This window comes from Mobula hypostoma, chromosome 14, assembly GCF_963921235.1.
Source record: "Mobula hypostoma chromosome 14, sMobHyp1.1, whole genome shotgun sequence".
Lineage (NCBI taxonomy): Eukaryota > Metazoa > Chordata > Chondrichthyes > Myliobatiformes > Myliobatidae > Mobula > Mobula hypostoma.
The window spans coordinates 37,775,207-37,788,826 of record NC_086110.1 but is presented as its reverse complement, the minus strand read 5'-3'; the positions used below and the strand labels follow the sequence as shown (position 1 = coordinate 37,788,826).

At 41.8% G+C, this 13,620-nt stretch overlaps 1 protein-coding gene across 5 annotated transcripts in view; it reads right to left on the bottom strand.

The window, feature by feature from the left end:
- Positions 1–2,315: 2,315 nt before the first annotated feature.
- The window catches only part of plekhf1 (pleckstrin homology domain containing, family F (with FYVE domain) member 1), a 35,125-nt gene continuing 23,820 nt past the window's right edge, over positions 2,316–13,620 (bottom strand). For 3 of the 5 annotated variants that reach the window (XM_063067454.1, XM_063067459.1, XM_063067455.1), the window contains one exon: positions 2,316–4,746. In XM_063067454.1, the coding sequence (XP_062923524.1) occupies positions 3,718–4,527 (810 nt within the window). In that variant the 5' untranslated portion in view covers positions 4,528–4,746 and the 3' untranslated portion in view covers positions 2,316–3,717. Of the gene's footprint in view, positions 4,747–12,600; positions 12,687–12,876; positions 12,938–13,620 lie in introns of those variants that run through there. The other 2 variants (XM_063067457.1, XM_063067456.1) reach the window with 2 other exon arrangements.

Genomic DNA, 13,620 nt, shown 5'->3' with positions numbered 1-13,620 from the left:
TGATGTGAGAATCACCAGTCTATAGTTCCCAGAATTTTCCCTCGTTCCCTTCTTAAATAGAGATACAACATTAGCCACCCACCAGTCCTCCAGGACCTGAGCCTAGAGAGGACATGAAGATACTCGTCAGGGCCCCAGCAATCTCGTCTCCTGCCTCCTTCAATAACCTGGGGTAAATCTCATCAGGCCCTGGGGACTTAATCACCTTATTACTCAGTAGGAAGCCCAAACCTTCCTCCTCCTTGGCCTCCAAATGCCCTAACATATTTATACACTCAGCACTGATCTCCTGATCTTCTATATCCTTTTTCTTGGTAAATATGAAGCAAAGTACTGATTAAGTACCTCACGCACGTTCTCCGCATCCAAGCAAATGCTTCCCTCTTTATCCTTGAGTGATCCCACCCTCTCCTTAGTTATCCTCTTGCTCTTGATGTATGTATAGAATGCCTTGGGATTCACCTTAATCCTGCTTGTCAAGGACTTTTCATGGCCCCTCCTGGCTTTCCTAATTCCCTTCTTTAGTTCTTTTCTGGCTTCTTTATACTCCTCATGTGCTTTGCTTGATCCTAAATTCCGAATCTTTACATACCTTTCCTTTTTGTTCTTGACTAAATTCTCCACCTCTCTGAACCTCCAACGTTCTCTTATCTTTCCATCCCTCTCCTTTCTTCTAACTGCTCTTTAAACACCCTCTGCATGTCTGACGTGCACTTGCAAGAAAAAAGGTGTTCCCGATTAACTCTGCCTAGTTTCTGCCTACACCTTCATAATTTGCCCTACTCCAATTCAAAACTCTCTCACAAGGACCATACTTACCCTTATCCATAGCTATCATGGAAGTTGAGGAGTTGTGGTCACTATTCCCTAAGTACTCACCCATTGATGAGGCAGTCAACTGGCCAGGCTCATTACCCAACGCAAGGTCCAGTAAAGCCCCTCCTCTTATATTGTTTTAAGAAACCCTCCTCGAAACGCTTAATAAATTCTGCCCCATCCAAACCCCTTGCACTAAGAAGGTCACAGTTTATATTAAGGAAATTGAAATCACCCAAGACAACAACCCTATTATTTTTAAACATTTTCTTAATGCATTTATAAATCTGTACCTCAATGTCCCCGTGGACATTGGAGGTTTGTAGTACAATGCCATCAGTGTGATTGCACCCTTCCTATTCCTGAGTTTCACCCAAAAGGACTCAGTGTCTGAACACTTCATTATGTTTCCCCTAAGTGTATTTGTGATATTGTCCCTGATTGTACAACTCCACCCCACCCACTTCTTTACCCCCTTCTCTAGCTATTCTAAAACTTTGAAAACCTGGTACATTGATCACTCATTCCTGCCCCTCTCTCAACCAAGTTTCGGTAATGGCCACAACATCAGAGTTCCATGTACTGATTGATGTTAGAAACATAGAAACATAGAAAATAGGTGCAGGAGTAGGCCATTCGGCCCTTCGAGCCTGCACCGCCATTTATTATGATCATGGCTGATCATCCAACTCAGAACCCAGCCTTCCCTCCATACCCCCTGACCCCTGTAGCCACAAGGGCCATATCTAACCATAATGATGTTCTAACTTCATTATCCTTATCCATAGTACTCCTAGAGTTAAAATACTCATACTTCAAACTATCTGACCCATCATAGCTGTTATTTCGATTTTGCCTTTTAATACTTTCCCTGACATCTTCGTTCCTGTCCGATCCTTCCCTTACTGAGCTGGTGCTCCAGTCCCCACCCCCTGCAAAACTTGTTTGAACTCTTCTGAGTAGCATCAGCGAACCTTCCGGCCAGGATATTGGTTCCCCTCCAGTTCAGGTGCAACCTGTCCCTCTTGTACAGGTCACCCCCCGTCCCCAGAAAAAGTTCCAATGATCCAAGAGATTGAAACTCTGTCTCCTGCACCATCTCCTCGGCCACTCATTCACCTGTGCTGTAGGATTAATGAGTGCTGGCGATTAAGCATGGTGATTAAATCCAAAAACCAATGATCAGCGATATGAGTTCGATTTCTTCCAAAGCAGCCAGGATTAGATATCCATGAAAATAACAAGGAAGTTTACTAGTGTCCTTCGGGGAGGGAAATCTGCCATCCTTGTCTGGTCTGATCTGTGTGTCTGACTTTTCATTGTCCCTCAGTTCCATGGTAAGTCTTTGGGATTAAATCGAAAAGACTTTAAATGAAATAGAACTTTGATCTTAAATACAGCGCAGACAGTGATTTAAATAGACTCCTTGGCTGTGAATATTCTTTGATTTTATAATTCTGCTGTAATGTAAAAAGAATCTACAGACACTGAGGAGCAGTAACTTTTATTGTTTTTATTTTCCAGGTTCGTTTTTGCTAAATCCAATGTTGCGCCTCTGTTATGCCCTTAGGTGAACCCGATTTTGAACCAGGCAACATCTCAAACCATATCATTCAGAAACGCTGTTCTTGGATTCAGTTCAGCACTAAACACTTTTGTCCCACAGACCTTGGTGAACAAACTCTTACTCCTCGGTCTAAATACACCACTGTGCAACTGGGTGTTGGACTTCCCAACCATAGACCTCAGACAGTCAGGGTGCACAACCTCTCCTCCCTCCCCATCATCCTCAACACAGGTGCTCCCCAGGGCTGTGAGCTGAGCCCATTGCTGTATATTTTGCTCACACATGACTCCATGGGCCAAAACTCGAGTAATTACATTGTCAAGTTCACCGATGACATGACAATGGTGGGGCTCATCACCAACAATGATGAGGCAACCTACAGAGAGGTGGTGGAAGAGTTTCAGGCCTGGGTGCTGGGAAAATAACCTTTTCCTCAATGTTAGCAAGACAAAGGAGATGGTTATCGCCTTCAGGAGAACTCGTAGCACCCACAGCTCTCTTCCCATTGGTGGCGCAGCAGTCAAAACTGCAAGCAGTTTCAATCTCCTAGGAGTGCACACCTCTCACGATTGCTCATGGTCCTGAAGCATCACCGGCTCCATCCCACCCAGCATTAAGGACTATATACAGTAAGGTGTGGGGAATGGGCCAGTAACATCATGAAGGATCCCACCCACTGCACTCATGGACTGTTTGTCCCACCCCCATCAGGGAGGAGGCTACATAGCATCCATGCCAGGACTACCAGACTCAAAAGCCATCACTTTGCCCAAGTAGTAAGGACAGTCAACACCTTCACCTGCTAACCCATCCCTCAACACCCCCACCTCCACTACGTTATCACTTCTTTATGTACAGACACTCTTGTGCCTAGCATCAATTTATGTATGTAAGCTATTTTATGTATTTATATTTAGTGTTTTTTTGTTATTGTGTTCTTGAAATTATTTTGTTTTTTTTTGGGCTGCATTAGATCAGAATAACAATTATTTCATTCTCCTTTCCACTTGTGCACTGGAAATGACATTAAACAATCTTGAATCTTGAAATATACACAGCGTCAAAATTACACAAGTATTCACATAATTTTGTTCATCTTGGAAGATTTAAGGCGTGAAAAAGCAATTTATCAAATTAATCATGTCTCTAGTCCACAGACACTCAAATAGCAAACAAAAACATGCTTTGCCAGGTAAAGCTCAGGTTTACTTCTACTCAGGTTAGCATACATTGAAACTATAATTTTAAGTTCAGTATTTTGCTGTAAAATTACTTAAAGCAAATTTCTTAACTTTTTGCTTTGTGTTGATAAAGTTGATTGCCTCTGATCAGGATTAAGTGTGGAAAGAGGACCAAGACCAACCCGATGAGAAGAATTGCTCTTGCTCTGGCCATTGCACTGTTTTCTCCTCATCGCTGGATTTCTCACTATCTTCGTCGGTGCTGGCAACCGTAGCACTCTGACCTGTCACGTTATCTGCTTTACTGCATTCCTTGCTCTTCTCTTCCATTAGCTGATGGTAACATAGTGTGCATACCCTTAAAGGCTTTGAGGACTGCTGAGGCATAAGAAATTTGTTCTTCGAGCAGGAATGGCACACCACAAAGCCACATTTTCGGCAGTGATGCCTCCGGATCACAGTACTGAATTTCTTTTGAGTGCACCGCATACAGATTTCAGTCATCTTGTCCGGTATCCAAGGAGCTGCATGATCAGTAGATGGTGTCTTTCCAGTCTGTTCCAATAGCTGTTCCACACAGTTGCTGATATGCCTCATCCAGTCTTCTTTTTCAAGAGGGGTTGCAGCACTCACTACAAATGATTTTCGTGATGTTTTTATCAGCCATTGGTTTTTCTGCTCATAACTATCTTCAAGGTTTTGAACAGTAACATTTTCCAGTGGTATTATCTGCTGGCCAGCATATTTTGTTTTATGGATGATGACAGTTCCATACACCAGGATGTCATTAAACAAGAAAAACATTCGGGCCTTTGGCTTCTTGCGACAGACTTTTGTCAATAATCCCTCACCTACAAGTACCCGCCCAGGCAGTGCTAGAGGTTGACCATTTGCTCCGAAGCAATTTTCAACTGCAGCAATTCGTTGTGCATTGATCTCTGTGTTTACCAGGTGATCTGTCATCCTATCTATAAGCCCTTGTCAAAAGCCAAATTCTGTGGTTTAAGAAAAGATAACCAGCTTTTGGTTAAATATTTTCCAAAAAGTGTGGGTTTCCTCTGAGTGCTCGGGTTTCCTCCCAGATTCCAAATATGTACTGGTTAGTAGGTCAAGTGGTCACATTGGTGTAAACTGGCGGCGCAGGCTCCTTGGGCTGGAAAGACGTCAAACCAAGCTGTATCTCTAAATGAAAATAAAAATAAAAATTATGAAAATTCTCAGTGTTTGATTTACAACTGTATTACATGGACAAAAATATATTCAGTTGTTGCTTGCTAATTAATGAAACACTTTTGAAAAATCTATGTTAGAAGTAAAAAGATAGTCTTGAACTCTTTAAAGCTCCCATCTTCCTATAAGTCTGATTATTGTGGTGATGTTAGGCTGCTAAATTTTAGTGCACTGTTTTTTCGCTTTTTTTTTGTCCTACTTTCTTTTCTCTTAGATAGTATCCATCTTCATTTATTTGCTTTGTGATAAAGCGGTTGAGATTAACATCCTAATGTATTGGCTGTTATTTCCCAACAGTTGCTGCGCTAATGGACTCCTTCCTGAAGGGATTTCTCAAAATGTCAAATGGTAATCATGTTCGAAGGCAAAAATAAAGAAACAAAAGATATCTTTGGCTTTGATACGAGCCAAGATTTGTGATCCTGAAAAAATTGATAAAATAGGTTTAAGAATAAATGATTTGTTTGACAATCATTATATTTAATATATTTTCAGATCTTTAGTTCAACTATGAGAAAGTGGCATGCATTGTAGTGCCTTCATTAATGGACTCATGCCAATGATGCCGCTGCTGATGCAGTTACTGAATGAATTTCTCAAATGTGAAATGTTGCTACAGAACCTCCCTGTTGATTTTAAAGCATATGAGATTATTGTCCCTTTCAGCTAGTGAAGCAAGGAATAAACTACGCCCAGTCTGAGTGAGGTCACTTTGTGACAGTTGTAGTGATGAAATGTGAGATCTTATTTTACTGGTAAAGACTATGATGGATACTGCACTCGAGTGACTGGGCAAATATCTGTGGAATGTGGCCAGAGTGCTTGTTCCAATTTTACAGTTTCATCCGGAAATAATTACCAGCACTGTCTATTCCAGGTAAAATCAAAATCTGATTATGCAGCCAAATGAGATCCTGAGACAGTTGGCCATCTGCCCTTGGATTCAGGTATGGCTTCCAGTGTGACCACAGGGGAGATCTTCTACTGGGCTGTTTCATCCCATCTTATGAGCATGGTTCACAGCAGAAAAGGGCACCACAACCTCCTCCCAATGCTCCTGACCTGTTGCAGTCACCCAAAGAGGTTGACCATCCATGTGGTCTTACTTCCAGTGTCGGCTCCTGTCAAAACTACCAACGAGTGTGATTCTTTTTTCTGAATGCCGTTAATATTTTGCAAAAATCCTAAGTGGTAGAAAAATAGAATCCATGAGCTGCAAAGATTTTAGAGCTGGTTCAATGAGAAAGAGCCAACGAGAATAATGGATGTATATTGGTATAACTGAAAACTGTAGGGTTTTTTATTATAGCCAGCTCTGTCTGTGGTTCATACCAATGATTTAGATTTAGAAGCTATGATCAAGAATATTGCTGATGAATTGTTGCACCAGCATTGATAGTGTGTTTGACAGTGAGAAAACTATAGGCCATGGGAAGGTGTTGAAGTTCCTGAAGACTGGAAGGTGACTAATGTCATTCCATTGTTTAAGAAGTGTAGCAAGGACAAGCCAGGGAACTACAGGCCAGTCAGCCTGATATCAGTAATGTGTAGGTTACTAGAAAGAATTCTGAGGGACAGAATCTATCAGCATTTGAATAGACAATGACTAATTACTAGGAGTCAATATGGCTTTCTGTGCGGAAAGCTGTGCTTGAGAAATCTTCCAGAATTTTTTGAAGAGGTAACCAAGAAGTTAGGTGAGGGTGGGGCAGTGGATATGAATTTGGCCTTTACAGGGTGTTTAACCATATAACATATAACCATATAACAATTACAGCACGGAAGCAGGCCATCTCGGCCCTTCTAGTCCATGCCGAACGCTTACTCTCACCTAGTCCCACCAACCTGCACTCAGCCCATAACCCTCCATCCCTTTCCTGTCCATATAGCTATCCAATTTTACAATTTTGACAAGGTCTCACATAGTAGGCTGATCTGGAAGGGTAGATCCCTGGAATGCAGGGAGAGCTGGTTAGGTAGACTCAAAACTGGCTCAGAGGTAGAAAGAAGAGGGTAGTATTTGAAACTTGTTTTTTGGAATAGAGGCCAAAAACTAGTAGTGTGCCACAGGGGTCAGTGTTTGGGCTCTTGTTATATGTTATTTATATAATAAATATAATGATTTGGAAATAATTTTAAAATTATGAGAGGCATCAATAACGTGGATGGCACCAAACTTTTCCCCAGGATGGGTGAGTCCAAAACTAAGGGCTGTAAGGTTTAGGATGAGAGGGGAAAAGTTTAAAAGGGATCTGTGGAGCTACTTTTTTCACTAAGAAGGTGGCACGTTTACAGAATGGGATGCTAGAGGAAGTGATTGAAGCAGATGCAATAGTATCATTTAAGAAGCACCTTGATGGATACATGGAAAGCCAGGCCTTCAAGAAATATGTGCCAAACACAGGAAATTGGGGCTAACTGGATGAGCACCTTGATCAGCATGGATTTATCCAGGTGAAGGGGACTGGATCCATGATGCAACGCTCCATGATTCTATTAATGAATTGGTTTGGTGTGCTCAACAGTGGCAAATGGTCTGAAGTGTTATGAGGTAATGCATGTGAGGAACTCAAACAACATAAGAGAAAATACAGCAAGTGTTAGGAGCAGAGGGATCTGTGAATGCACTTTCATAGATCCAGAAAGATAACAGGACAAGGAGCTGATGTGGCGAAGAAGACTTGAGGAATTCTTTCCTTTGTCAACCAAGCAATTAAAAGAAACATGATCAAATTCATCGTAATGTTTTAGTGGCTGTGAGAGTACTGTGTACAGTTCTGGTCTCCACTTTGGAGGAAGTATGCACTGGAGAGGTTCCAGAGAACATTGGTGAGGGTGTTGCTGTAACATTTGTATGCAGGTGTAGTCTAAGCTGTTTTCTATGGAGAATGGAGGGAGGGTAGATTTAATTCAGTCCAATAAATTTATGTGAGGACTAAATTGTAAACAGAATGACTATAATGAAGGGATATAGATTTCTTCCTTGATAGAAAGATTAGAAGGGAGTCGAGGCAAATCACTTGAATCAAAATATACTCGTTCTCTAAAACTCTCTGCCTGAGAGGGTGGATAAAGTCATAAAACATTTAATCTTTGACTGGATGTGCACATCTCTGATGCGCACATTCAGGGACCTAAAGATGGGAAATAGGATTAAGACTCACCATGCCTATTTTGGCCAGTGTGCCCCACTGCCCCACTGTCTTTATTTCTGTTATATATTTCATCATGGCTACTCCATTTCCGTCTCAGCCCCAATCTGTTGCCTTCTTCCCGTATCCCTTCATGTCCTGACTAATCAAAAATCTATCAATCTCTGCCTTAAATATACCCAATGACTTGGCCTCCACATCTGTCTGTGGCAACGAATTCCATAGATTCACCGCACTCTGGCTGAAGAACTTCCCTTTCATCTCTGTTCTAAATGGATGTCCCTGTATTCAGAGGCTGTGTCCTCTGGTCTCAGACTGCCCCACCCTAGGAAACATTCTCTCCACATCCACTCTATCGAGGCCTTTCAGCATTCAGTATGTTTCATTGAGATCCCCCCTGATTCTTCTGAATTCCAGTGAGTACAGGTCTAGAGCCATCAAAAGTTCCTCATATGATAAGCCTTTCAATCCTGGAATAATTTTCCTGAACATACTTCGAACCATCTCCAATGTCAACACATCTTTACGAGATAAAGGGCCCAAAACTGCTCACAATGCTCCAAGTGTGGCCACACCAGTGCCTTATAAAGATACAGCATTACATTTTTGCTTTTATATTCTAGTCCCCTTGAATGAATGCTAGTATCAGATTTTCCTTCCTCACCACTGGCTCAGCCTGCAAATTAACTTTTAGGGAACCTTGCACAAGGATTACCAAGCCCTTCCAGACTCAACTTGCAAATTGACTTACAGTGAATCCTGCACAAGGACTCCAAAACCTCTTTGCACCTCAGTGTCCCTTTGCACCTCACCTTTGAATGTTTTCTCCATTTAGAAAATAGTCTACTCTTTTATTTCTTCTATCGAAGTGCATGGCCATACATTCCCTGACACTGTATTCCATCTACCACTTCTTTACTCATTCTCCTAATCTGTACAAGTCCTTGTGGAGCCTCTCTGCTTCCTCAACACTATCTGCCCCTCCACCTATCTTTGTCTCATCAACAAACTTGGCCATGATGCCATCAATTCCATCATCCAAATCATCGACATATAACACAAAAAGAAGCGGTCCCAACACAGAACCCTGTGGAACACCACTAGTCACCAGCAGCCAACCAAAAGAGACTCCTTTATTCCCAATCTTTGCCTCCTGCTATTAAGCCAATACTCTATCCATGCTAGTATCTTTCCTGTAATACCTTGGACCCTTAACATGTTAAGCAATCTCAAGTGTGGTAGCTTGTCAAAGGCCTTCTGAAAATCTAAGTTGACAACATCCACCAATTCTCCTTTGTCTATCCTGCTCATTATTTCTTCAAAGAATTCCAACAGATTTGTCAAGGAAGATTTTCCTTTAAGGAATCCATGCTGACTATGGTCTATTTTATCATGTGCCTCCAAGCACCCCAAAACTACATCCTTAACAATTGACTCCATCATCTTCCCAACCACTGAGTTCAGACTAATTGGCCTATAATTTCCTTTCTTCTGCCTCTTTCCCATCTTGAATAGTGGAGTGACATTTGCAATTTTCCAGTCCTCCGGAACGATACTGAAGGAAAGATCATTATTAATGCCTCCACAATCTCCTCAGCCACCTCTTTCAGAACCCTGGGGTGTAGACCATCTGGTCCAGGTGACTTATCTACCTTTAGACTTCTAAGTTTTCCAAGCACCTTCTCACGAGTAAAGAAAACTTCACTCACTTCTGGTCCCTGACACTGTCAAACTTCCAGCACACCACTAGTGAAGACTGATGCAAAATACCTATTCAGTTCATCTGCCATTTCCTTGTCCTCCATTACCATGTCTCCAGCATAATTATCCAGCAGTCTGATATCACTGGACAACAAAGATTTTGGTTTCTAGATACATTAGGGTGTATTTTATGGATTTTGGTTTGCTGATCATGAAAATCACTATAAAGTTTCCCTATCACCCACCATCTTTTTTGAAATGGACTGTATTGGCTATTTCAATTCATAAATGAGGTGAATTAAAATACTGTCCACAATGTAAGCTGAACCCATGAAGTGCAACATGTCACGAAAGATTAATTTTCTGCATTCCATTTAGACGTCTTCCCTGCAAATCGTGATGTTGTCAGTGACGGTAAAAGGTTATGGCAGTCATGCAGAAACAGTATCAGGGTAACTGGAATCCATCAATGCTGGCTGATTGATAGAGATTACTAGACAGGTATATGGAGAAATTTAAGGTGGGGGGCTATCTGGGAGGCAGGGATTAAGGGTCAGCATAACATTGTGGGCCAAAGGGCCTTTACTGTGCTGTACTGTTCTATGTTCTAGATGGACACTTAAGCAAGAAGCCTTAGAGTCTGAATACTAATGAAAATTATCAACAAAACATTTTAGCTTAGTAGAACTGTTGCACAGTTAGGCAATTAAACACATTATATTCAATAAAAATTGATTTCTTGTTTCTCTAAATTCCTATGTGTTACAAGTAGTCCGAAATTATAGTTGTGTTCAGCTTCAAGCGGTCTATCAAAAACAAAAAAATATTTTTTTCTCAGGAAAAGAGCTTTCAAAAATATCTGTTGTCCAATGCATCTACTCCACTTCATTTGTACAGTATATATATATATCTGAATAAACTTTTGGTATCCTCTTTAATATTATTGGCTTACCTTTGTATTCCATCTTTTCCTTCACGATTTTTTTAGTTGCCTTGTATTGGTTTTTAAAAACTTCCTAATCTTCTAACTTCCCACTAATTTTTACTCTATTATAGCTTTTATGTTGGCTTTGGCTTCTTGTCACTCACAGTTGACACATCTGCCTTTAGAATACTTCTGCTTTGGGACGTATCTATCCTGTGCCTTTTGAATTGCTCCCACAAACTCTAGCAATTGCTGCTCTGCCATCATCCCTGCTAATGTTCCCTTGCAATCAATTTTTGGCCAGCTCCCCTCTCATGCCTCTGTAAAACCCCTTTACTCCACTATAATACTGAAGCATCTGACTTTAGCTTCTTCTTCTCAAATTGCACTACGAATTCTGTCATATTATGATCACTGTCCCCTAAGGGTTCCTTTACCGTAAGCAACTTCTGATCATTTGTCACCTCTTTCTAATGAATTAATTCGTGTGTGTTTTTTTTACCACAAAGCCACCCCACCCCTCTGCCTACCTGCCAGTTCTTCTCATACAATGTATATCCCTGGACATTAAGCTCTCAGCTACGTATAATACATGCCAATCTGTAACTGTGCTGTAAGTTCATCTGCCTTATTCTGTGTACTGCGTACATTCAAATATAACACATTCAATCCTGTACTCATTATCCTTTTCAATATTGTTCTTATTTTACCTTATAGGCCCCCAGGCCTGAGTCGATGTAGTTGTCTTATTTTACATTGTGATTCATCCTATTCACTGTAATTTTGCTGTATCATCAGCCTCTCTTTGCTAACAATCTCATTACATCCTACCTCTGTTTGTAAACTAACTACACCTTCTTCAGCCCTGTCACTGCAGTTCCCACCCTCCTGCCAAGTTGGTTTAAAGTCTCCCGAACAGCTTTAGCAAACCTGCTGGCAAGGACAGTGGTCCCCCTCAGGTTCAGGTGTAACCCACCCCTTTTGTGCAGGTCGTACCATCCCCAGAAGGGATCCCAGACTCAGAAATCTGAAACCCTGCCCCCTGCACCAGTTCCTCAACCACACATTCCTTTGCCAAATCATCTTATTCTTAACCCCCATTGGCATATGGCGCAGGCAGCAATACAGAGATTACTATCCTGGAGGTCCTGTTTTTCAGCTTTCTACCTTGCTCCCTAAAATTTCTCTTCAGGACCTCCTCCCCTTTCCTACCTATGTCATTAATGCCAATATGTACCAAGACTTCTGGCTGGTCACCCTCCTGCTTTAGAATGCTGTGGACCAGATTGTAGACATCTACGACCCTGGCATCTGGGAGGTTACACACCCTCTAGGTGTCTTTACTGCGTCCACAGGATCTCACCTCTATTCCTCCACCTATCAAATCTCCAGTCCTCTTCACCTCTCTTCTCTTCTGAGCCACAGTGCCAGCTTCTGTGCCAGGGACCCAGTCACTGCGGCTCTCCCCAGTGGGTTGTCCTCCTCAACAGTATTCAAAGTGGAATACTTGTTATTGAGGGGTACTCTGCACTGACTGCCCATTTCCCTTCCTTCTCCTGACAGTCGCCCAGTAGAACATCTCCCGCAACCGAGGGGCAGCTACTTCCCTGTAGCTTCTACTCATCACTTCCTCAATCTTCCATAGGAGCTGAAAATTATCAAGCTGCAGCTCCAGTTCCTTAACACATTCTTTGATAATAAGATCAGATGATTTATTGACAGTTGTTAAACTATAAACATTTTTTTTTCAGAATGCCAATGTAATGCTTGAAGGTGAAGTGTTTACCTGGTGTGCAAGAAGTTAGGGATAGTTTATACAGTAAGTCTTTATCACTGTTAAACCACAGTGAAATCTCATGCCTGCAGAGCTTAATCAGTTTTGGAATGACTACTTATAATTAACACCTTCTACTTCTTTCTCTCTTTTCTATCTCTTATTTTTCTTTTCTATTTCACTTTGTTTTTACCCTTCTCTTCCTGCTTTAGATTCAGGGTCCTAAACAACAGACAATGTACTAAGCTACACACCCAAAATGCTGGACGAACGCAGATGAGTCAGAATCTATAGAAAGGAATAAACCGTCGTCATTTCAGGTTGAGGCCCCTCTTCAGGACTGGAATGGAAAAGAGAAGACAGGTGAAGCCAAGTGGATAGGAAAGGCAAAAGGCTGGAGAGAAAGGAATTTGATGGGAGAGGAGAGGGGACCATAGGAGTAAGGGAAGGAGGAGGTGGACCGAGGGGGAGGTGATAGGCAGGCGAGAAGAGTAAAGAGTCCAGAGGGAGGAGGAGTGAGTTTTGTTTACCTGAAGGAGAAATCAGTACTCATGCCACTGGGTTTCAGGCTACGCAGATGGAATAGCTATTTATCTTGTGCGTCATGCTGTCAGTTAGTGCATATTGGACTATGTAGATTAAACAGTGTGAGGTCATGGGGCATACAATGATGATCCATTGCCAAGGATTGCCAAACTCGAGCTCAGTAATGCAGCTAAGTCCATTTGTTGAGCATACACAGAAGTCCAAGTAATGTATGTTAAGAAAGACCACCCACACTAACTCCATCCCATTAACCACGCAGTAAGAAAATTCTTAATCAGTTACAAGCTGACTGGTGATCGATTTCCATTGAATGCAAGCTTGAGTCAGTTAGTTTGGGGCTTGTGTAATTTTAAACTGCTAAAGTTGCAGGCAGAAATGTTCTGTGAGTTGACCATGGAACTTTTCTGCAATAGATTTTGCTTTCAGATGTGAGTGTTTCAGGAGCCCTTAGTTTCTGAATGCAGCTCAACAGGAGGAACAAAGACTTAGCTGTATTCTCCCACTGCCCCTTCACCAACTCCCTGGCCATACCCCAGCCCTTTCTGCAGTTGAAGGATATCTCTTACTATCTAGGCTTCAAGCTTTGTGTTCAAAAGTCATAGAATCTGCTCTTCTGTGTGTGTAATTACTTCCAAAATAACAGCTGCCATCTGCCGCAGCCAACTGCACATCACCTTCAGAAGGAACAGATTGACTTGAACTGGAACAAGCTCCTCACAGAGTTGTGA